The following is a 24718-nucleotide window of genomic DNA, read 5'->3' on the forward strand; positions in this document are numbered from 1 at the left end:
AATGTGACATTAACGTGCCTGACACCGATCTGAACCACTTCCTTTGAGCACAGGCTTTGATAGGATGTTATGGACGTGGCACGTCACACCTTTACCCAATTCTGAGCTTGAAATTGAAAACGTCTGTATTAAATGTGTGCTGGTGCATACATACAGCAAAGTAGCTGTAGCAAATTGAAATAAAATTTCTGTTGAAAAACAGCATAAATAGCAAATGTGGAATTTTCTCTTAATGTCTTGTGAGAGACCCAGTCAGTGCTTTTGCACAGTGCTTTGTTTGCAAATGGGGCAGCTTTAATAAAGACTCCACTGTGGATGAGCAAAGGAGACCAAAATGATCGTTTTATTAGCCCAAAGATTGCTTTAGTGCAGCGTCTTACAGGAGTTCACAATCATATCAGACCTTTGGCAACGGAGAGAAGCAGCTAGAAGTTACAGAAGTGAAGTGTGTTAGCCAGGGAGGAGGCCCACTCCCCAGCTCCTGTACAGTAAATAAGAGAGAGAGAGGAAATGGCTCTTCTTTTAATGCAGTGGGCCGGGGGCGGCAGGTTCACGTTGTGGTGCACGCCTTAATGAAAGTGCAGGGGGGGGGGGGGTTAATGGAGGGAGGCGGGGGTTGTTTCTGGTCTCTACTTCTTCACCTCGCCGAGGTCGTCAATGCTGTCATCATCCACCTGTGGGAAGAGAATACCGTCATAATGGTGGGGTTAGGGGGTGGGGGCGAAGCTGAGCTGACTGAATTCTCTGTTCATTCAGAATTGCAGTAGAAGAATGATCCACCATCGACATGTTGTTCTTGTCAACATGTTGGAAAAAATAGCCCAAGTGACCAAGTCGTATGGTGCTTGCATTCGGGCGGTCATTGGAAACTGGAAAATTTTATAACGTGAACAATACATATGTCCGCTTATTAGACCTTATTTTCTGCAGAAAGCAAAATCCCTATGGGGGGAAAAAATAATTGTAAATCTGCCAATGGAACCCATGGCTGAAGAACACCCGTGACACCCAGGGTTTTAGAACTACAAACTGTAGCTCTCTATTTGAGCCAATGGAAAACGCGATCTATTGGTTGATTCAAAGTCATCGGTGACTGGCAGCTGTGTTCTCCTACCACTTTATCATACAAACAAACACTTCCCTTGGGTTTCATCTTCTCACACAAGCACCGCACGTCTCACTTTGTCAGGGGGGGGGGGGGGACACATTTTCCAAGCGCACGCAGTGTCAGGTCTGCTCTCACCTCAGGCCACTTTTCTTGAATGACGTCGATGATGTCGTCTGTGAAGTCTCCCTGAATGATGATTTCGTCCTCTGCCGTCACCGAGGCACCGCAAGAGAACTTCTGGGCGAAGAACCGCTGTGCTTCTTTAAGGTCGATATCTGCAGAGGGAAGGGGGAGGGGTTATGCAAATTAGCATAAGTCACACGCAGGTGATTGGAAGGGGGCGGGGGAGCAGGGCTTACCAAAGGTTGCCAGGCCACAAACCCGAGTCACATATTTCTTCTTGGCTCGTGGGATTTTTGCGATCGTTACTTTCTGGGGAACAGTTTTCTTTTTCTGTTTGATCTGACCTCTGCCACCTGCAGAAGGAACAACCAAACACCAAAAACAAATCAATTAATCACCCCAAAGCCATATGCTCAGGGTAGTGATAACACACTGCAGCAATACTCAGTGGAACATAACACTTCTATAGCAATACTCAGTGGAATATAACACTACTATAAGCAATACAGGTACAAAAACACCCCATCTGGGTCCTGCTGTAACACTTCAATTTGGAAACAGCATGTGCACAGGATTTATGTGAGGAATTTCAAACTTAGTAAATATTAAATTGCAGAACAGGTTTATTTTTACGCTTGGTACTGTTTACAAATATAATTTGAGTATTAGCAAAAAAGTAAGTACCACCTCAGGCTTTGGTGCTACTACAGCCTTGATTTATGTTGAGGTGAATCACAAACAATATGCAGAAAATGTTTTATTTTTTTATACAAAGCTGACAGAAAACAACAGAGAATCACTGAGAAACGCCATCTCGTATCGAGGATTAGGCTTTCAGCAGCTATACGTGAGACAGCACCGCTTTTACACAAAAATCCACAAAACGAATGTGAATAATACCTTACTGAAATCCAAAAAGAGATAAATACGACCATAATTAGGCTATAGATGTTTCTATATTAGTCTTGATTACAGTGCTATACAGATGAACTTACACATCAGCTTCCTCAGATAGTTTCAAAGCTTACAGCTGCGTTAGAGTAAGCGCTTGCATAAAATAAACAAGGCAACCAAAATACAGAGATTGCCGTTCTGGTTTGAGTGCACCCCACCTTCTGACCTCTTTCATCCTGAACTCTTTTTCATTTTTATTAACTGTATCCCTATTTTCTCCCAATTTGGAATGTCCTGTGTGTGGGTGTCTGGTCATTGCTGCTACCTCCTCTGTCATTCTGAATTCTCCTCTTGTAATCTTTCAGAATGTGCTTTTTTTCCCCAAATAGCCACTGCAGTAAAATCCTTAACTGTACCAACAAGCATCTGCCCAGCATTTCTGATCTTAATAACAGCGTGTGGACAATCACAGCAGAATAGAGACAGCGGTTGATTGAAATGGCAGTGCCCCAAACAGGTGTTGGTAGCTCCACCTCTTTTTTTGGTTTCAGGAAGACTGACTGTCCAATCAGCTGCTCTCACCTCTTTTCTGTTTTTTCTTTTCCTCCTCCTCAACAGCAGGGGGCGCCTCTCCATCTCCAGCTTCCTGCTTTTGACTGTTTTCTGCAGACCCAGAGGCAAGTTTCACACTCAGACCACACGCATGCTTCCCATGATTCCCTTTGATTCCGTTTTAATGATGAAGCTGAGATTTTGACATAAACTACTGTGGATGTGGGCAGCTTATCTTAGCCCAAAGTTTTAACACAAACCTGCATGGATGAAACTAAGGATATTTGATAGCCATCAGAACCTTTGCAGTGCCACATAGTCTTACACAAAAATACACATAGCAGTAACACTTAGTAAAAAAAAAAAAAAAAATGACCAACACTGGCATTTGACACCCTATTGTTACACCAAATAAAACAGTATTTATAAAGCACCTACCAAAGTGCATGCATAATAAAATAAACACGTGAGTATGCTATGTGTATGTGTGCGTGCGTGTGTCTGCATCTGTGTGTGTGTGTGCGTGTGTGTGCGTGTGTCTGCGTCTGTGTGTGTCTGTGTGTGTGCGTGTGTGTGTGTGTGTGTGTGTGTGGCCTCCAGTCCTTCCTTTGCGTCATAGGTTCCTCAGTGTTCAGGGAGAAGGACACTCAGCTTGGGCAGCTGAGAGTCACAGCCGTAACACTTCCCTGACGGAAGGAGGCCAGTTCTTACCTACACACATCTTGGCGAACACGTCTGGAAAGTTCTTCTCCAGCCACTGTCTGCATTTTGCTGGCTCAGGCATGTACTCACAGTACTGTGGAAAGAGAGAGAGGACAACCCTGATCTCTGCCACCTGTCATTCCTCAACCAAAACGGAAACATTTAAGCAGCTGGAATCAAACAACGCCCAACTAGGCCAACTGGCGTTTCATGGTTTGCTGGTCTATAACTGGCTTCAGTCGCGGAAATTAGTGGTAGAAATTGAACTTTCAGGCAAACTCTCAAGAGATTTGCAAAGAGATTTTAGAACAGTGTTGGAGTGTAAACCATCCATCTATTCTGAGCGCAATAGTATCCTAGCAACAGAGCGTGGAGCCTTGGATACCTGGGAGGCCAGTAAAACACACCCCGATTCAGGGAATTCGGGCCGTTTCTACACAAAAACAAAGAGGGTTTTACACCTACCTCTGTTGGCAGGGAGCAGACTGCAGGGGAGAAACACAGACATGTTAGAGAAGCAGGGCACTCTGCAGGACATTTTCAACTGAGTTCACACAAACTCGCAGGGCTAACTCTAACCAAGTGTACTGGCATTGCATGTGAACAGCACCCCATAATCCCCAGGGGATTTAAGCGCGACGAAACACCAAGCTGTCACTTCGCAATCGCAATTTCTAAAGCACATAAAAAGGAGGGTGGACTTGAACGAATAGTTAGAAAGACATCAAATAACGACAGGCATCTTTTTACCAAACCTCTGGGGATTTCTAGTTATTTTTTGGCACCGTCCCCCCACTCCACCATCTAAACAGCTGCGTCCAACTCTCGGAGTAATCCCTGCGTTTTTTTCTCTCACCTCCACAGTAAAGCACTTTCAGTGGGTACTTAGTATCTGAGTCAGCGGCCCTGCGCTCCACTCTAGTCTCCGCTGAACCCGATTCAGCATTTTCAGTAGTAGCCATGATCTGGAGTCTGAGAGAGAGAGAGAGAGAGAGAGAAACTCAACCAACACCTGCACCTGAAAGGACATGACCCAATACAGTGAGTTCCCAAAGCCTGAACCATGCAGAAAACCCAGAGGGTTTGGGAAATTGAGAAAAATAAATGTCTATATTTCAATTAGTGGTAGTACAACCATTGCAATTTACTTATACAGTAGTAGACAGATACATGCCTTGTTCAAATAGACAATGTGATCATTTAGACACCCATATACCCGTCTACAACTCTGCAACTTGTAGATGGTATTAAAGGTGGTAGTAAAGTTAATAATTTTATTGAAGCGGATATCAAAATGAAAGAGGCTTTTAGATTAAAATGTTTGAATACACTTTTAGTGCAATTTTTGGCACGAGGTTCGTAAGAAAAATCTCGGTATTTAATATGTAGGCGTACGCAGTATATTCATACTGCCATCTAGTGACTAAGAAAAAGAAGTGACGTGAAAGTGAAATCCATGGCAAAGCTTGCTGTATAAAACCAGGCGAATTGAAATCCACCACGCGACGGGAACTCTTCTGAGAGTGCATTCTGTGTTATAATTTCAGCCGAATCTAATATAGAGAAAAATCCCACTCACGACAAAACATGCTATTTTTTTAAATTATTCGTGCCGTCGACTAAGCATTTCAATGAAAAAAGGCTTACTAATTCCTTGTATCAACATCGTTATGACGCCATCAAAAGTCTTGTCAGGCACTGAAAATAACAATATACCAATGAATGTGGTTCAAGACCCGTTTGAAACTCAATGAGAAGCTTCAAAATAATCTGTTGAGTGAAGAGACACCGTCTGCGATGCACTTTAAAAAAAACATTTATTCGATTTATTAAAAATTAAAAAGATGCCTAGGATGTCATTTCCAGCAGCTTAGCCTCTAGAAATGATTTAGAAATTTTAGAACCTGATATGGAACATATCCCATTGATATGGGTGTTCTTTTGCGACATATACCAGATTTACTGACTATTTCGATAAATTTGATGATTCTGATCAACATAAAATAATTGAGACATGGATCAGATTAATCCAAATCCGATTTTAACCGCATGTGGAGGTAGTCTGCCTCGGGTCCTGGTGGTGTTGGATCGATTCAGATCCAACCCCGGCGCCTTCTCCTGCTACCAACAGTCTACTGACAAACAACATTTCATAACAAACATGAGGGATTCGCTGGACACCCTGCTGACCAACTATAGAAATGTGATTTTAGAATTACAATTTAATTTGGCAGCCGCTTAAGGAAAAAGCGATTTACGAAAGTGCATTTAACATGGTTGGCAAACCTCGTCACAGCCAGAATTAGAGCTAGAGACAGGCAAAATTACGATCCGTTGCCAGATCTAAACGCATAAAATCCATGCAACACAACAAAACTGAAGTGTAAACACATGATTAACATATACCGGATGTGCGCGTATCCGATTTGCCACCCAGCATAGCGATTAAAATAAACCCTTTCCAAAACCCTTTCAAATACTGTTGTTCATATTCAATGAAAATGAAATCTGTTTTGAAAATGTATACAGATGGCTCGGCAGTTATATAGTTAGCTTTCTGGCTGTTGATGAATACAGGGCAAAAACTGCTGTCGAGATAATTTTACTTTTCAATCCGATGACTGTCAGAAGTTAGCAAATTAGCCAGGAGGCGAATTTAACTAAGCTACAGGTTTACACTGCAGACTATTAGGAGGTAGCCAGCTGGCTTCAAAAGTTAGCTGAGAAACAAAATACCTAACAAGTTTGAATATTTCAGTAACACAGCATGAAATATCTTACAGGAAAGACGCCTACAAGCACCTGTCAAACTAGCAGTATTGAATAACACGTTAACTTTTAGTACCTAGACTAGTAGCATACACGATAATTAGCTGGCTAGCTATGTTAGCTACCAATATGGTTGCTGCCTTGCCACTTCCCACTCATTCATTTTTTAACCCCCGAATCAACGAGACCAAAGTGGTCAAAACAATACCTACCCCGTAAATACAACCTTTATATTACGTTCTGTTAAATAAAAAAATAAGCATTATTATGTAGTTGTTAATCGCTTTAAAAAAATAACAAACAGCAGAAGCACACCTCTCTTCTGACAGCTTTCTTTCGGGGTCCTTTCAGTCTCTTTCCTAACCGACGCATAGTTTAGCGTCAATAGAAACTCATTCAGTTGCCTGAAAAATTGATTGTGGCCTTTTCATACATCAAAACTCTGCTTTACGTGTCTGTACATCTGTCACAATTGCCGGCTTATTTTTAAAATAATTAAAAAATGAGATTTTAAATGAAAAACTTTCAGATTTACCGTAGGATTAAAACCAGTCTGCCCGAAAAGAGCCAGTCATCATAGACATGTAAACCTGTAAGCGTTTAAGTTGCCGAACCGTGGTTCACGGTTTTGCATCGCTTAAACAACAGCAGCGGCGAAAACATGGCTTTTTGTCAACGAAATTAGACTAAAGAAACGGTAGTCTAGACAAGAAAAAAGAGGAAACTAATGCGACAAACTTCCTAAACCATGTTGTTGTAACTAACAGATAGGCTAGTCTTTGAAATATGTTTTGGTGAAAGTTAAAGCAGCAATTTTCAGACTGAACATTTTGAATGTTCACACATTTATTTTAAATATACTTGTCGTCTAAATATTTTTTGTTTTCAAAAAGATTATTTTTAGCATTTTGTAGTTCCGGTCACGGTACGCCATTTCCTGTAAAACAGAAACACGAGCCTAAAATTGAAAAAAACTAGTATTAAAGTAGTAAGGATACTTCAAAGACTGTAAACTTAGTTTAAAACTTTGCCGTTTTCCACCATAACCTGGGAATCGGCTTGTTGGTTGTCTGGTGAGCTCGGAAAAAGACCAATAATGCTTGCAAGCGTTACCAGTAATAACTAATATAGTATGTCAGAAACTGTATTAACGAGTAGCTAATGCTTGCTCAGTTACCTGCTAGCTAACAACGTTAATGTTCGTTTTACAAAAATGTGCGTCGCTTCAGCGCCAGCTAGGTTTATTTAACTGGAAAGTTTTAACTTCAGCTAATAGTATTTGTTGCCTTGTAAAGTCCAAGTCGCAGCTAAATGAGAAAAAAGAAACTAAACCTGCCATTCCATGATCTATCAAGTGCAGTGCAAAATTATACGTAATTCGCCGACAGGGACATTACATCTTGTATCGTGTCTATTTATTCTCATCCACAAGCCATGAGTAATGTGCAATGGACACAGATAAACGCAAATTCAGTTCAAACGAAAGCTTGAAAAGTTCAGCACCAAGTTTTTCTCCCATATTCGGTAAGGCATTTTTATGGATTTGGGTATAATCTGGATAGTCAGTGCTATCTACCGTAATTGTACAAGTGTAATCCATTGCTAGTGCACAATAACAATTCCCTTAATGTTCACTTTAATTTACAATTACCATCAGTGTCATATTATCGAAGGGTTTTCTGTAAGTTCACCACTGCATGCTACATGAAAATGACCCAGCAAACCTTTTCCATCTCTCAGGTACTTGCACAGATCTCTGGCACAGCACCCCAGTTAAAAAGGTAACTTAACTATAAGAGTCTAAATCTACACTCTACAGTATGTCTATGGAAAATGCAGATTTTCGGAACAGATATAAGATGGTATTTTTGTATACAATGTTTTGTTTTATCAAAGGAAACGATACAGAATTTAATCACTGCTTTTGATGAGATTTGAGTTTCTGTCCCTGTTTGAATAACCTTATTACAGTTTTTAAAAGTTATGCTCTCCCAGCTGCCATCCTATCTGTTAGATTCCAATATACTCATTTTCAAATGTGTAGCAAATTATACTTCTGCCCACAACAAAGAAAATGTGCATAATGTCACCTTAAATAATGATGTTACCTGGGTTTAACACCTTCCATTTGCCCCATTGTTGTACATCAATTCAGAGAATTTTTGGAGGCTGAAGATTAAATTAAATGAAAACAGTGCTACAAACCTCAAGTTATGTCTGAAATATTGTGATTGTTGATTATTCGAATTACATCATCACTTCAAATGGCCTTTTGTGGATAAAGACAAAAGACTTGGTTTTGATGCATGAAGCTCAGGCCAGTCTGGTTATTCTGAGGGTAGGACGGGACAAACGTAGTGTGATGTTTGGGCAGAGGTCCGTTCTGAGCGGTGAGCATGCTGAAGGCAGATGCTGTACTGACACGGGACGCTGGTGTCTTTTTTTTTTTTTTAATAGAACCATGTCAGAGCCCCTGCAGAGCCCTCCCCTCCGTCGGCCCGGCTCAGCACCGGGCACGGGACGTCCCGCAGCCTCCGCGTCTCCCCCGAGCACAGCGCCATCTACAGGCCACAGCGCCAGGTACGGCCAGGGCCTGTGTTCACCATGTTTAGTTTAGTTTAGTTTAGTTTACAGGCATTTATCCAGAGTGACTTGCATTGTATCCAGTTATACAGCTGGATATATACTGGAGCAATGTGGGTGAAGTACCTTTCTCAAGGGCACAACGGCAGTGTCCTACTGGGGAATCGAACCTGATTACAAGACTAACTCCTTAGCCATTATACTACACTGCCGCCTACACCATGTCACATTACAGTCACTTAAGTGTATTCATGAAGTGCCGCAGAGTCCGACTGCTGATCCAGGATAAGTTTACCCCTCAAGCTCAAAACAGATGAGGTTTAGGATGTGCACAGGAGAAAACTGATCCTGGGTCAGTATGTATACTGTGAGATGCCAGGGCTAGACTTGAGAAACACTGGCTGAGTCATTACCAAGGATGGGAAGGTGTTTAATTTTACTGGTATATTTACATTTTCGGCATTTATCACACACTCTTATACGGAGTGATGTGAACAGCTTTAACGTAGTTGAAATATATATTTGCCTGTGATTTTCATGTGTACCACAGGTTTCCCGCCTTTTTCTTGTGTGGTTTGTGTCTCTGGTACCTGCAAAGCTCACCACACACCACCACCGGTTTGGATGTAGTTTTTAGATGCTGTTATGTGGGAGGTTGTTTTTGTAACGAGAGGCATTGTAGTGTGATTATTTATTTTTTTGGGCCTGTCCCTGGTGATTGTCATGAAATCGGGTTCATCGGTGTCTTGCAGAAGGTGACGACGGGAGTAGCGGTAACGCCAGGAGCGGCGGTAAAGGCGGGCGGCTCGGTGACGCCGGTAACAGGGAATGGGTCCATGATGGCGGGAGCGGCGAGCGGGACCGTAGCGGCGAGCGAGGCAATCGCCGCGGTAACGGAGAGCGCCGTGCTGCAGAAACAGAGGCGGGAGCTGCAGCTGCTGATGGCCGAGCTGAAGGACCGGGACCAGGAGCTGAACACCATGGTGACCGCCCACCACAAGCAGCTCCAGGCCTGGGAGCAGGACCGCCAGAGGGTGCTGACCCTGGAGCAGAGGAGCGCGCGGCTGGAGGGTGACAGCAGGGGGCGCCCTTTTTCTTTTTTCTTTTTTCTTTTATGCAATAAGGCACAGTTATCCCAGCCTACTGAAACCAGCCTTTCCTTAGCGAGTCCATTGTGTAGCCTTACGGAGCCACCAGTCAGTCCGCACTGACACAGTCACAAATCCATTTCACACCATCGGGCTCATCCATGCCCTGGAACAGAGCCTTAACAGGATGAGCCTCCCAGCAGGCCTGTCTACCCAGGTGATGGGCGGGTTCCTGCATTTCTCAGGCGATGGGCGGGGTTTCTGCGTTTCCCGGGTGACGGGCTGCTCTCTTCGTTACCCAGGCGAGCTGCAGAAGCGGAAGGAGGTGATCCAGGCCCTGACCAAGCAGCTGCGCATCGCGGAAGCGCGCCAGCAGGACGACCGCGCGGAGCTCAGCGCCACACAGCTGCAGCTGCAGCAGCTCAGCCAGCAGCACCTGCAGTCCAGCAGCCAGTGCCAGGAGCTGGAGGTACCCGCAGCGCCCTCTGGTGGACACTGCACACAGCTGCACTCACAGTCACTGTGTACTCGCATATCAAAACATGCTTTTATCAGGGCTCAGTAGCCCAGGACCTGGAGAGGCTCAGTCATTTCTGAGCTCATGGGTTAAGCTGAAAAGACATGGAAAATGAAATGCATTATGTGGCATTAATAGATAATTGTGTATTCTATGAATATTTCATCTTTTGACTTAACCAGTCATTCTTTGAAAAAGTTTTATCATTACATTATATAAATGGTGTCACAATAGTGACGATTTCGCCTTTTGGATTTTCTTCCCTACAAAGTTATTAAAGTTATTCCTACATTCAGTATGCTTACAGGCAGAATGCACTGGACATTCCTTATGTGAAATGACTTGTAAGAGAGACACAAGAAACGTACGTGGATATTATTTTTTCATCTCGAGTAAATAAAGACAGTCTCTTATCTAAGTAACACAGTCTAACTTCTAAGCATTGTATGTATTTTCCTGTGAAATATACTTTATACTTTTCACGGTTAAGTGTTTGGAGATGCTGTAAACGAGCAATGAAACGAGGAGTTGAGCTCACTCACACAGTGGCACAGTGATACAGGTTGAGCAGTAAAGTAGCGGCTTGCGCTGCCCCCTACAGGAGAGAAACCAGAGCCTGAACGCCACCATCCTGGAGCTGTCCTCTCAGGTGGGCCGGCTGCAGGCGCACGAGGAGGAGCTCACCGCCATGCTCAGCCTGAAGGTGAGAGGGCCCCCCCGGCCGGTCACATGACCTGTGACATCACAGGCTTTCCACCTCCCTCTGTGACATCACACCCGCAATCAAACACAGGGTTCCTTGTGTGTAATAATCTAATGGCTGCTGGGTGACTAGGAATCGCCTGTAGCGCTCCTGGTGTGAGCTCCAGACAGACAGCGCCCGTGTGTTGACAGGATAAGGACGTGACGAAGGCCACCGACCTGATCGTGGAGCTGTCGGGCCGCTTCCAGACGCTGGAGGAGGCGCTGAAGGAGCAGCGGTCGCGGGAGGCCCGGGCGCTGAAGGAGGCCCAGGAGCTGAACCGCCGCTGCCGGGAGGCCCGGGCGGAGAGCGGCCAGCTCAGAGGTACAGCCGCCGCCGGGGGGCGAGACCGCGCCATGGTCACTCACATACAGCACGGGCCACAAGTATCAGACCACCTGGAGCCTTTAGCCATGGTCACTCACATACAGCACGGGCCACAAGTATCAGACCACCTGGAGCTTTTTGCCATGGTCACTCACATACAGCACGGGCCACAAGTATCAGACCACCTGGAGCTTTTTGCCATGGTCACTCACATACAGCACGGGCCACAAGTATCAGGCCACCTGGAGCCTTTTGCCATGGTCACTCACATACAGCACGGGCCACAAGTATCAGGCCACCTGGAGCCTTTTGCCATGGTCACTCACATACAGCACGGGCCACAAGTATCAGGCCACCTGGAGCCTTTTGCCATGGTCACTCACATACAGTACGGGCCACAAGTATCCGGCCACCTGGAGCCTTTTGCCATGGTCACTCACATACAGCACGGGCCACAAGTATCAGGCCACCTGGAGCCTTTTGCCATGGTCACTCACATACAGCACGGGCCACAAGTATCAGGCCACCTGGAGCCTTTTGCCATGGTCACTCACATACAGCACGGGCCACAAGTATCAGGCCACCTGGAGCCTTTTGCCATGGTCACTCACATACAGTACGGGCCACAAGTATCCGGCCACCTGGAGCCTTTTGCCATGGTCACTCACATACAGCACGGGCCACAAGTATCAGGCCACCTGGAGCCTTTTGCCATGGTCACTCACATACAGCACGGGCCACAAGTATCAGACCACCTGGAGCCTTTTGCCATGGTCACTCACATACAGCACGGGCCACAAGTATCAGGCCACCTGGAGCCTTTTGCCATGGTCACTCACATACAGCACGGGCCACAAGTATCAGGCCACCTGGAGCCTTTTGCCATGGTCACTCACATACAGCACGGGCCACAAGTATCAGGCCACCTGGAGCCTTTTGCCATGGTCACTCACATACAGCACGGGCCACAAGTATCAGGCCACCTGGAGCCTTTTGCCATGGTCACTCACATACAGCACGGGCCACAAGTATCAGGCCACCTGGAGCCTTTTGCCATGGTCACTCACATACAGCACGGGCCACAAGTATCAGGCCACCTGGAGCCTTTTGCCATGGTCACTCACATACAGCACGGGCCACAAGTATCAGGCCACCTGGAGCTTTTTGCCATGGTCACTCACATACAGCACGGGCCACAAGTATCAGACCACCTGGAGCCTTTTGCCATGGTCACTCACATACAGCACGGGCCACAAGTATCAGGCCACCTGGAGCCTTTTGCCATGGTCACTCACATACAGCACGGGCCACAAGTATCAGGCCACCTGGAGCCTTTTGCCATGGTCACTCACATACAGCACGGGCCACAAGTATCAGGCCACCTGGAGCCTTTTGCCATGGTCACTCACATACAGCACGGGCCACAAGTATCAGACCACCTGGAGCCTTTTGCCATGGTCACTCACATACAGCACGGGCCACAAGTATCAGGCCACCTGGAGCTTTTTGCCATGGTCACTCACATACAGCACGGGCCACAAGTATCAGACCACCTGGAGCCTTTTGCCATGGTCACTCACATACAGCACGGGCCACAAGTATCAGGCCACCTGGAGCCTTTTGCCATGGTCACTCACATACAGCACGGGCCACAAGTATCAGGCCACCTGGAGCCTTTTGCCATGGTCACTCACATACAGCACGGGCCACAAGTATCAGGCCACCTGGAGCCTTTTGCCATGGTCACTCACATACAGCACGGGCCACAAGTATCAGGCCACCTGGAGCCTTTTGCCATGGTCACTCACATACAGCACGGGCCACAAGTATCAGGCCACCTGGAGCCTTTTGCCATGGTCACTCACATACAGCACGGGCCACAAGTATCAGACCACCTGGAGCTTTTTGCCATGGTCACTCACATACAGCACGGGCCACAAGTATCAGACCACCTGCAGCTTTTTGCCATGGTCACTCACATACAGCACGGGCCACAAGTATCAGGCCACCTGGAGCCTTTTGCCATGGTCACTCACATACAGCACGGGCCACAAGTATCAGGCCACCTGGAGCCTTTTGCCATGGTCACTCACATACAGCACGGGCCACAAGTATCAGACCACCTGGAGCTTTTTGCCATGGTCACTCACATACAGCACGGGCCACAAGTATCAGACCACCTGGAGATTTTTGCCATGGTCACTCACATACAGCACGGGCCACAAGTATCAGGCCACCTGCAGCTTTTTCCTTTTTTTTTAAACTAGGTAGAGAAGAATTCAGTGAATATGTTATGAAATTCACACGTGTAGATACAATCAAACTTCAGGCATACGCTCCACACACAAGCACACCCTTACACACGCGCACACACACACACACACACAAACACACACACACACACAGATGCATGCAGACACACACACGTAAATCACGTCCGCTGCTCTGGAAGGAGCAGTCACATGTTGGCGTCAGGTTGAGCGCTTTTGAAGAGCGGTCACCTGCTCAGCGGCATGCTGTCTGTTCTCTGAGTATCGCCTCATCGCTCTGATCACGCAGAAAGGCACAGACCCATGACACCGCGTACGGTTTCGCAATTTCAGGAAGCAGGTCGTGGGGGTGTGAATCGCCCAAAGGTTTCTGCGGTGCAGGAACATGTTTTGCTTATGCGGCCCGGTTGGGCAGGGTGCGTGTTATAGCTTGATTCAGTGTCACGATTCACTATCTTTCATCTTTGTTTCTGAGATGATTTGGGACCTGCATTTTCAGAAAGGGGGGATTTAAAAACTGATTGTAATGAAGTTAAACTTAGATTTCTGTGGGCTATCATTTTAAATCGGCCCTTGGGTTTGCGTTTAAACAACGCTGTTTTTATGCATGTACTTTTATGAGGCAGTGGTGCTTAACCCTGGACCTGGAGAGCCACAGGGCTGAATGGTTTTCATGGTGTGATCTCCATTTAGCTTAAGTGATCAATTAAAGAAGCTGACTGCACAGAGTCACCTGACCTGTTTTTGGGTTTGAAGGGGTTTAAGGGAAGCGTGCTGCCTCTGCGGCTCTGCGGTGACCAGGGTGCATGGGGGGCTCCTTTGCGGCATGGTTTTCGGCATGTTTTGCTGCATGCTTTAGCGCATGCTTTGCCGCATGCTGTGCTGCATTCTTTACCACGCTTTGCTACATGATTTTCCGCATACTTTGCTGCGTGCTTTGCCACATGCTTTGCCGCATCCTTTGCCGCAAGCTTTCCTGCATGCTTTGCTGCACGCGCAGACTGTCGCAGCACGGTACTAAAGCACAGTGTCCCTGCAGAGGAACTGGGGGAGAAGACTGAGGACATCATCCGGCTGAAACAGGAGAACCAGAGACTGCAGCGGGAGCTGGCTGCATCAGGTACACGAGGGGGGAGGAGGGGTAGATGAGGTTCTGATGTGCTGCAGGTGCATTGTGGGTAGACGAGGTTCTGATGTGCTGCAGGTGCATTGTGGGTAGACGAGGTTCTGGTCTGCTGGAGGTGCATTGTGGGTAGATGAGGTTTTGGTGTGCTAGAGATGTATTGTGGGTAGATGCTGTTTTGGTGTGCTGCAGTTTGCATTGTGGGTAGATGAGTTTCTGGTGTGCCACAGTTGCATTGTGGGCAGATGAGGTTCTGATGTGTGCTGGAGATGCATTGTGGGTAGATGAGGTTCTCGTGTGCTGGAGGTGCATTGTGGGTAGATGAGGTTCTGGTGTGCTGCAGGTGCATTGTGGGTAGATGAGGTTCTGGTGTGCTAGAGATGCATTATGGGTACATGAGGTTCTGGTCTGCCGCAGGTGCATTATGGGTACATGAGGTTCTGGTCTGCCGCAGGTGCATTATGGGTAGATGAGGTTCTGGTGTGCTGCAGGTGCATTGTGGGTAGATGAAGTTCTGGTGTGCTGCAGGTGCATTGTGGGTAGACGAGGTTCTGGTCTGCTGGAGGTGCATTGTAGGTAGATGAGGTTCTGGTGTGTTTGCACAGGGGAAGATGAAAGCCGGAAGGATGAGCTACTCCAGCTGGCCCGGTCCAAACAGGACCGCACTGAGTCCGAACTCCAGTGCCTACGCCAGGTACACTCCGTGTTTGTGTTCACACCTTCTACACACCCCCATTGCATCCTGTGTACGTGCTTCTCAGAAGAAATTCAAAACCCTATTCACTGTTTAGAGCCATATGACATATAACTTCACTGTACAGATGTGTGAGATATCATAAGAGTACATATGTTTCAGTTATATATAATAAACAATATAAGCCATTTGGGGCATACTCATATCAAATTGCAGGTTTTTGATTTAAGTCTCTCTCTGACAGCTTCCTTGTGAACTGTCCAAAAATTCCACATAAAATTGGGCCAAGTGGGCAGCCAAGAATGTCTTATTTAAAAAGTGTCATTAATTGTGCAGTTTGCTTATTTGGTGACCATGTCAACAGCTGCATTTTTCCAGTATGAGCAGTCTGTGGGTTTGTCCTTTCAGTTTATTATTATTATTATTATTATAAACCCAGCCGAACCTGAAAAGCAGGACAGTAAGTGTGCAGGCATGTTACTGTGTAACAATTTGTCAGTTTACCAGACTTGAAAGACCGGGCTGTGCACATTTTTTATTGGAATGGTCAGGAGCCAGTAAGAGCCTGGATTAAAGTCAAGGACTAGAGCTACACAGATAAACCTGCAGCGTTTGTGTGGAGTAACAGCTCAGTGTGCCCTCTGTGTGTCTTAAGTGTTGCTGAAAATATTGAGAGGGGGCTGCTTTAATATTTTGTAACATTTAGCTCTGACACTCAAGAATGTGTTGCACCACATAGAAACAGCTTTTACAGCTCTGTCATTTGCTACTCCAGTATGTAGCTTTATTTGTCTGATTGAGAACACAGCTCAGTAACTGCACAGCAGTATACCCAGTGTGTCTGACTGAGAACACAGCTCAGTAACTGCACAGCAGTATACCCAGTGTGTCTGGTTGAGAACACAGCTCAGTAACTGCACAGCAGTATACCCAGTGTGTCTGATTGAGAACACAGCTCAGTAACTGCACAGCAGTATACCCAGTGTGTCTGACTGAGAACACAGCTCAGTAACTGCACAGCAGTACACCCAGTGTGTCTGATTGAGAACACAGCTCAGTAACTGCACAGCAGTATACCCAGTGTGTCTGACTGAGAACACAGCTCAGTAACTGCACAGCAGTATACCCAGTGTGTCTGACTGAGAACACAGCTCAGTAACTGCACAGCAGTATACCCAGTGTGTATATTCAGTGGCCTCCCACTGGAGATGTGGAGATGCGGATGCCTTTCAGGCAGCGAGAGGCTCGTTTGAAATGCAGCGTGACGTTCCGTCTGAAATACTTGGGCTTGCCACAAACCGACTCCCCGGCATTCTTCTGCGGCGGCTGCACATCGCCATACCAACCGGGGCGCGTGCCTCTGCCGGGAGGAATGCTTTGGGAAATGGCCGTCCCCCCTTGTTCTGTCTTCTTCCCTTTGCGTTTGCGGTTTCCCAGTCTGCCGCCGTACCCAGCGTCCCCTGCGGTCGGCGAAACGTGTTTCAGCTGAATCTTAACCACAAACCCCACAGACCAATCCATGGAAGCAGCCAGTCAGATATCTCATGTGAAGTCTGTTGAATATAAGTGTATTTTATTAGGAGAGCATGGCATGACCTGTCTGTCTGTGTGTGTGTGTGTGTGAACTTGTGTGTGTGGTGTGTGTGTGTGTGTGTGTGCTTGTGTCTGTCTGTCTGTCTATGTGTGTGGTGTATGTCCGTCTGTCGGTGTGTGTGTGTGCGTGCGTTTGTGTGTCTGTGTGTGTGTGTGTGCTTGTGTGTGTGGTATATGTCTGTCTGTCGGTGTGTGTGTGTGTCTCTTAGGTATGTGAGAACCAGCAGAACGACCTGCAGCTTCTGCAGCTCAACCTGGAGAGCGCGCAGGAGACACTGCTGCAGCGCGGGAGCCGGGCGTCGCCGGGGAGGTGAGTGGGCGTCCCATGGCCTGGCTAGCCGCATCGCGAGAGTTGTGCTGAAGCGCTACAGTCATGCTAAAGCGCTAGAGTCATGCTAAACGCTACAGTCATGCTGAAGGGTTACAGTCATGCTAAAGTGCTAGAGTCATGCTAAAGCGCTACAGTCATGCTGAAGGGTTACAGTCATGCTAAAGTGTTAGAGTCATGCTAAAGCACTACAGTCATGCTAAAGTGCTAGAGTCATGCTAAAGCACTACAGTCATGCTAAAGTGCTGCAGTCATGCTAAAGTGCTACAGTCATGCTAAAGTGCTACAGTCATGCTAAAGTGCTGCAGTCATGCTAAAGCACTACAGTCATGCTAAAGTTCTACAGTCATGCTAAAGCACTACAGTCATGCTAAAGTTCTACAGTCATGCTAAAGCACTACAGTCATGGTAAATGGATGATAAATGGTAAATGGACTGCATTTATATAGCGCTTTTATCCAAAGTGCTTTACAATTTATGCCTCTCATTCGCCAGAGCGGTTAGGGGTTAGGGGTTAGGTGTCTTGCTCAAGGACACTTCGACATGCCCAGGGCGGGGTTTGAACCGGCAACCCTCCGACTGCCAGACAATCGGTCTTACCTCCTGAGCTATGTCGCCCCTACAGTCATGCTAAAGCGCTACAGTCATGCTAAAGCGCTGCAGTCATGCTAAAGCGCTGCAGTCATGCTAAAGCACTACAGTCATGCTAAAGCGCTACAGTCATGCTAAAGCGCTGCAGTCATGCTAAAGCACTACAGTCATGCTAAAGCGCTACAGTCATGCTAAAGTTCTACAGTCATGCTAAAGCACTACAGTCATGCTAAAGTTCTACAGTCATGCTAAAGCACTACAGTCATGGTAAATGGATGATAAATGGTAAATGGTAAATGGACTGCATTTATATAGCGCTTTTATCCAAAGTGCTTTACAATTTATGCCTCTCATTCGCCAGAGCGGTTAGGGGTTAGGGGTTAGGTGTCTTGCTCAAGGACACTTCGACATGCCCAGGGCGGGGTTTGAACCGGCAACCCTCCGACTGCCAGACAATCGGTCTTACCTCCTGAGCTATGTCGCCCCTACAGTCATGCTAAAGCACTACAGTCATGCTAAAGTCCTACAGTCGCACTAAATGGTTATAGTCATGCTAAAGTGCTAGAGTCATGTTTCTCCCAAAATTAAACCTTTACTAGTTTCATTTCAGGTGGGCATAATGTTTATGGGTTTCAGAATGACTCGTAGAAATGCATCGAACTCGTCTCGGGTGTGTGTTGGGTGGCATTGCATGTGTATGTGTTGGACTGCAGGTGTGTGTGTTACATTACAGGCATTTGGCAGACGCTCTTATCCAGAGCGATGGATAAGAGCGTCTGCCAAATGTGTGTGTGTGTTGGACTGCAGGTGTGTGTGTTGTATGGGACTACAGGTGTGTGCATGAGTGGGAGTGTGTGTGTGTGTGTGTGTATGCTGGAATGCAGGTGTGTGTGTTCTGGATGGGACTACAGGTGTGTGTGTGTGTTGGGCTACAGGTGTGTGTTGTATGGGACTACAGGTGTGAGTGGGAGTGTGTGTGTGTGTGTGTATGTTGGAATGCAGGTGTGTGTGTTCTGGATGGGACCACAGGTATGTGTGTGTGTGTGTGTTGGGCTACAGGTGTGATCGTCGAGTGGGGTTGGATTAGTGCGTTTTTAAATTTGAAATGCTGGGGGACCCCAAGGTGGTTGTTATGGTGATGATTGTCGTGGTGATTCTCACCTCTTCTCAGTCAGGGGGACCTGACCTCCCTGCTCCTGGACTGTCCCGCCCTATCACCCAGGAGTGGGAGGAGCCCCAGGCTCACGGACGGCCCCTCCCCATACAGGGCCTCCCCCCGTATCGTCGCTAACGGAGACCTGGGACCCCACCCACGGTCCCCGGACAGTGTGAGTGATTCATCATCAATTAGGGACCCCCTGGCCACATCTGGTCTGCCAGCAAGTGTTCTCTGATCCAAACACCAAATGTTAATTAAAGTAGAAATGTTACTGTACATTGCTTCAGTTATACTAAAATAATATAGGTTTGAAAATATGGAATACATCAAGGCCAATTGAATGTAGGCTATATATGCCTGCAGTGGCTACTTGAGTGCCAGTTGATAAATAATTAATAGAATAGGCAGAAAAAGAATCAGTTTTTGGAGAAAGCAGGGGTGATGCAATGTGTGCCAAAGATGTACATGCCCTGCGTTTGGTATTATCAGTTAGTAGCCTGTACTCCCAGTCCCAGCATTTATTTGGGTGAGCGAGGGGGGAGGGGGTGGTCTGGCGCAAAAGGTATTTGCTACGTGAGAATTTGGCCCCGGGTCAAACCTGTTTGATGACCCCTGCTCTAATGGACACAGGTGCAATGCGCTGTCAATCAGACTCATTTCAGCCAATCAAAAGATAGTGTGCAAATGGACAACTGCTGGTTGAGATTGCGTCGGGGTGTATCAGTCACAGCTCCGCCCACTTCTTGTCTCTCATCCAGTGGGATTTGAGAGTTACTGAAACAGACGGTGAGGCGCCTCGTTAGCTTGTAACTACTGAATGAGAAATATGCAGCCTTTCACACGTACCCCACGCTGGCAGTCGGCGCTGGGCGCTGGGGCGGCGATACCCAGCCATGTTTCACACGCTGAGCGTGAGGGCTGAACGGACAGAGACGGCATGTTTGGCGATGCTGGCGGTGCAAATCCTTTTTTCTTTTCTTTTAGCAGACTCTTGATGGGCGGCTCTCCCCGACGAGCTGTCTGCAGCGCCTGCTGGCCAAGTCTCAGGAGATGGTGGCCAGCCTGGAGCTCGGCTCCGCCCACATCCTCTCGGCCGACCACTCGGCACGCAGCCCCTCCTGTGGCTCCGCCCCCGGGCGGGGCGGGCGCGAGTCCGCCCAGGTACGCTCGCTCCGGCGGGGCGACGGCTCTTAGCTGGCGGGGTGAGATCTGGGGACTGCCTTTCGCCAGGAATGCCAGAGCTGTGCAGATATGTGGAAGGGCCTGTTTCACCGCCTGCCAACTCTGACTGTGAGACTATCCATTAGAGACTGCACCCACTACAGCCAAAATTCTGTCACCTGCCTGCTTGTCAACCCAACGGGCCAGTAAGAGTCTAATAATCGGGTAGCACGTCTGCATACTGTGAACGCATTATGCCCCAGAGTGAAAAGAAACTGAAATCTCAATAATTGTTGCCGTGGAAACGGGAAGAGTCTGTGGACAGTTACATTCGCAGTTAAACTAGCTTAACTGTCAAAGTCTGTTAAAAGCAAAAATGGTTTCATTACCATCTTGCTCACAGTTGGGTTCCAAACAAGCAGTGTAGCATCTTTATTGTAATATGTCTTTTATGCCTAAAAAAAAAAAAAACTGAAATATATCTTCTGTTTTTCCCCATGTGTCCTTCCCAAATTATCTTTGTCCTGATCCAATCCCTCCCCACTCTGCTTTTTCCATAGGTTGGCACTGCCTGTGTAGATGCTAATGCCCATTCACATCCAGGTAAATATTAACAGGACGTCAGGCCTAGTGAAGCAGCTCACATGACAGAAACAGCCCTGGGGGTGTGTAAATTACTCCCACTGGTGTGGCTCCCACCCGTCACATTGTTATTTTAATCGTCTGAGGTTCTCCTGTGTCGGGACTCAGACCCGTTTCTGAAGGAGAAGCTGCTACCCGGCTTCTCTTTGTCATTAAAAGTGAATGGATGTTTGGAAGGAGCTTTTGTGCAGCTTGTGTAGGATTTTGACACTACCCTAAAATGAAGGGTTATTCTTCAGAGCGCTGAATGCAGTTCTTACATTTGAGGCATTTAACGGATGCTCTTGTTCGAAGCTTAAATTAGTTTACACGGCAGGGTATTTTACTGAAGCAGTTCTGCTTAAGCACCTTGCTCTTGGGTACCACAGCAGTGTTCTACCTGGGAATGAAACCTGCAACCTTGCAGATGCAAACTCAGTATGGAAAGCTAATGGTGCCAAAATATCTAAAAAAAAAAAAAAAAGCATTTCATCACAGTTATTTTTGACAGGCAGAAATTTCTGTGTCAACATGGCATTACAGTATTGCTTATGTCAACTCGGTTAAAAGAATCTCAGTCAACAGCAAAGCTGGAATTGTGTGTAAATTAGCATATTGCATCAAGGCATGTGTTACCACAACAATATTTCCTGAGGGTCCATGCTGATGCGCTCCGTTATATTCAAGAAATTCTGATGTGCCCCTTAATGTAAGCTGTGCTTGGCATTCCATACATCTTAATCACCTCAACATGTCAAATTTTCACAAATGAAGAATGAACGCATCAACAAGTACATTTTTGGCACATTAAAATTTGACGTGTCGTTTCTATTCCTCGAAAGACGAGCAGTCTTCCCCTTGGTGACATGCCAATTTTTGCCTTGCAAACAAGTCAAAAATAACCGTGATGAGATGTATTTAAGATGTTTTGGCACCCCTGCATTTCCATAGCTCAGTTTGTTACCCATTATGCTAAATATCCACCCCAGTGCTAATCATCTTTCATCTCCTCATATGTATTGTCAGTACATCAGTTTGTGATTCATGACTTCAATTTGTTTTCCATTTTTAAATGTGACAAAGCTAACGCAGCCAACTGCTGATGCACAGCAGTGCTTGTGACCTCGAATGAGTGTTTCTGCAAATTAAAGTTTTATAACTGAAGCTCGTAATAAAGTATGAGTAATCCGGAATCTCAGCCATGTTTTATAGATGAGATCTTTGTGACGGATGAAAGGCGCTAACTCTGATGTTCACTTAAAACCTGCAGTCCTGAACCATTGGGATGCAGGAGGAAGCCATTTTGTTGGCGGTGCCAATAAGACGGTGTGATCCAAAGTAAGTGTGTTTCCTTTTTTGTTTTGTTTTGCTGCAAGCCTGATCATAACCTGTTAAAGCCATGAAAAGTAGACAAAATGGTTTTAGATAGAATTTCAGAAGTATCTGCCCAACACTGCTATGTTTGTTTTTGTCCAACATCATAAAAAATAATAATGATAATGTCTTGCATTTATGCAGCACTTTTCTCACACTCAAAGCGCTTTACAGTGAGAAACAGGGGAAACTCGCCTCAGCCTCCACCGATGTGTAGCACCTACCTGGGTGATACACGGCAGCCATTTTGCACCAGAGTGCTCATCACACATTAGGCGAGGTGGACGGGGAGAGAATGATGAAAGAGTTGTGGGGTTCCTTTAGGGTGGGACAATGGGAAATGCAGACAGGGGCTTTTCCCCTGGAACAATGGCCAATGAGGGGTCAGTGCTGTTGGTATGACTGCCAGGCGTGCCTGGACCATGCTGCACATTACTGCCATGCACAACTGAGGCAGTTCACATTAAGCAACTTTCTAACTGAAAGTAAATTGCGAAAATACGTAAGACTACCGTCTTAGCTCTCAAAAGTTGAATAGTGATATGAATCGTTAAATGTGTAACTTCAATTCTCCGAATCATCCGAGATCATCTATATTGTGTCGATATGAGTACTTAATTCCCAACATATATGTTTGTCAATGAAACTACAAAATGAATTTTGTAGGACATAACTAAAATACAGAAGATTTATATTCTTTCTAAGATATATATTCAAGTTAGGGTGTGGGTAGGGGAGGGTCTAGTCATTTAACAGGACGTTTACAGGTTGAGTGACAGGTACGTATCGTATCGTCTGTCACCAGGATGTCCGTTCTCCCGCGGCGGCACAGGTACCTCAGACTGGCGGAGCCAATGGGGAGGATCCACACGGGCGAGGACCTGGTCCCCATGGAGGTTCTGTAGAGGGGGACCCAGTGTGGGGCGGCGCGGGGCAGGGCGGGACACCTGCGGACTATCACAGGGGAGCAGCCGACCGAACCCAAAACCACCCTGCCCTGCCCTGTCCTGCCAGCAACAGTGGCCATTCTCTGCACTTATACAGTATGGGCAGCCTGAAAACCAAAGAGCACATTTGGCAGTGATGTCAGAGTTGCTAAGGCAATGCAAAAGTCATTTTAAACATGCGTTTGTGCTCACACAGAACTGGGCAAATTTCTTAAGCCAGGAACTAGTCTTTGTGGGGGGTGGGGGGGGGGGGGGGGGGATTTAATCCATTATTGTATGACCAATAAGAAGAAATGTGGCATTCATACTAGAATTGTTCAATAAGAATAATGCCTGGACTCTTGCCTCAGAATTTGCAGTGCCTACACAAGGTTCAAACGGGTCACCATTATGTTCTCAAGTAAATATCTACAGTCCGGGTAAGGGAAAAACGTGAGAAGTGTGCCATTTAACCTCACCGCCAAAAGTAAGCTGAAAGGCACGCAATGCAGTTTGGTGATTGGCGATGAGTAATTCTTCAGCGTCGAACTGCATATATTGTCCTGCAATTGACTGGTTGCCTAAAAATGCATTATATGAAGCCACTAACTAGACTGTGACCTATTTTTAATCAGTTGTGTTAAACCGGTTTTTCAGGAAGGGGGAAGAGCACTTCGTTGTGTTTGTCATGTGTTCCAGTTTTGGTGGCTATAATCCTGCCCGATTGCTTGAGCAGCTGAACTCTCGCATTGGGGGGTGGGGGGGGGGGTTTACACTCGCCTGTTGAAATTTGATACATGCTAAATTATTGACACTAAAGCTTTTTCTACAGCTGATTTTTTTTTTTTACTTGACTATTAAAGAACAACTCAGGTCCAAATGTATAAATAGCAGTGTTGTGAATTATGCAATCAAGAGATTTGTGTTCTTGCTGGGTCAGAATGCTGAGCTGATTTTTCACATGTAGTTTGCCTGTGGGGACAGTGAGCATTTGGAATTGTTGTCAGAAGCAACATTCCTTCGTATTGCACTGCTGTAGTCATGCCATTCTTCTAGGCTATGGGAGAATCTGACATTTTAAAACTTTTGAAGTCCTTTTTTACCATTCAAACTTTTATGAGAAAACTTGTTTAAAAGTTTGTATTTCGTTAACTTTTTAATTGAAGTTGAGTGTTAGTAAATTGAGAAGTGCTAATAATAACAATATCAACCATTTAGACCTCTCTTTCGTGGTGCTAACATCATTTAAAGGTAGCTGATCGTTCCAAACATACAGCATTCTAGACAGACTGCACATACTTAAGTTAATTTTATAAGGGCGTTTGTAAATTAATTTGTAAAAATGTCCATTTTACAGTTTTATATTCTGTTCGCACTGTCGAAATGGTTCATACATTAATGAAAAATAAATTTACTACAAAACAATAACTGTGTCCTCTTGGAGCTTACAGTGTCCTACTGCTAGCTGCAAAC

The 24718-nt window shown here is 46.2% G+C and overlaps 2 protein-coding genes across 6 annotated transcripts; one reads left to right on the forward strand and one right to left on the reverse strand.

The window, feature by feature from the left end:
- Positions 1-314: 314 nt before the first annotated feature.
- denr (density-regulated protein) lies at positions 315-6821 on the reverse strand. 3 transcript variants are annotated; one of them, XM_064309277.1, is made up of 9 exons: positions 6464-6519; positions 6361-6388; positions 4236-4351; positions 3845-3864; positions 3389-3473; positions 2708-2788; positions 1468-1584; positions 1244-1383; positions 315-674 (listed from the first exon to the last, which is right to left on the reverse strand). In XM_064309277.1, the coding sequence occupies exons 3-9, from the start codon at positions 4339-4341 to the stop codon at positions 630-632; spliced, it is 594 nt and encodes a 197-aa protein (XP_064165347.1). In that variant the 5' UTR covers positions 4342-4351; positions 6361-6388; positions 6464-6519; the 3' UTR covers positions 315-629. The 3 variants fall into 3 exon arrangements, with proteins under 3 accessions (XP_064165347.1, XP_064165346.1, XP_064165345.1); XM_064309276.1 differs by lacking the exons at positions 6361-6388; positions 6464-6519 and adding an exon at positions 6684-6821; XM_064309275.1 differs by lacking the exon at positions 6361-6388 and having other exon boundaries at positions 6464-6600.
- A 313-nt stretch (positions 6822-7134) lies between these two features.
- ccdc62 (coiled-coil domain containing 62) lies at positions 7135-24673 on the forward strand. 3 transcript variants are annotated; one of them, XM_064309272.1, is made up of 15 exons: positions 7135-7672; positions 7889-7929; positions 8606-8728; positions 9484-9802; positions 10122-10288; positions 10938-11039; positions 11231-11402; positions 14715-14795; positions 15404-15492; positions 17295-17395; positions 19176-19332; positions 20148-20324; positions 20885-20927; positions 22216-22283; positions 23125-24673. In XM_064309272.1, exons 1-14 carry the CDS (start codon positions 7597-7599, stop codon positions 22275-22277), a joined length of 1710 nt encoding a protein of 569 aa, XP_064165342.1. In that variant the 5' UTR covers positions 7135-7596; the 3' UTR covers positions 22278-22283; positions 23125-24673. The 3 variants fall into 3 exon arrangements, with proteins under 3 accessions (XP_064165342.1, XP_064165343.1, XP_064165344.1); XM_064309273.1 differs by having other exon boundaries at positions 23152-24673; XM_064309274.1 differs by having other exon boundaries at positions 20151-20324.
- Positions 24674-24718: the final 45 nt, after the last annotated feature.

This window comes from Anguilla rostrata, chromosome 14 (assembly GCF_018555375.3).
Source record: "Anguilla rostrata isolate EN2019 chromosome 14, ASM1855537v3, whole genome shotgun sequence".
Lineage (NCBI taxonomy): Eukaryota > Metazoa > Chordata > Actinopteri > Anguilliformes > Anguillidae > Anguilla > Anguilla rostrata.

Coding starts and splice junctions, on each gene's coding strand:
- denr (XM_064309276.1), bottom strand. CDS start 4,341: ATGGCTACTACTGAAAATGCTGAATCGGGTTCAGCGGAGACTAGAGTG. Junction 1,585..2,707: donor AAAGAAAAAACAGAAAAGAG/GTGAGAGCAGCT, acceptor TTCCTTCTGCAG/GTGGCAGAGGTCAGATCAAA. Junction 675..1,243: donor TTCAAGAAAAGTGGCCTGAG/GTGAGAGCAGAC, acceptor CTCTTCCCACAG/GTGGATGATGACAGCATTGA.
- ccdc62 (XM_064309272.1), top strand. CDS start 7,597: ATGGACACAGATAAACGCAAATTCAGTTCAAACGAAAGCTTGAAAAGT. Junction 14,796..15,403: donor GCGGGAGCTGGCTGCATCAG/GTACACGAGGGG, acceptor GTGTTTGCACAG/GGGAAGATGAAAGCCGGAAG. Junction 20,928..22,215: donor TAATGCCCATTCACATCCAG/GTAAATATTAAC, acceptor TAAAACCTGCAG/TCCTGAACCATTGGGATGCA.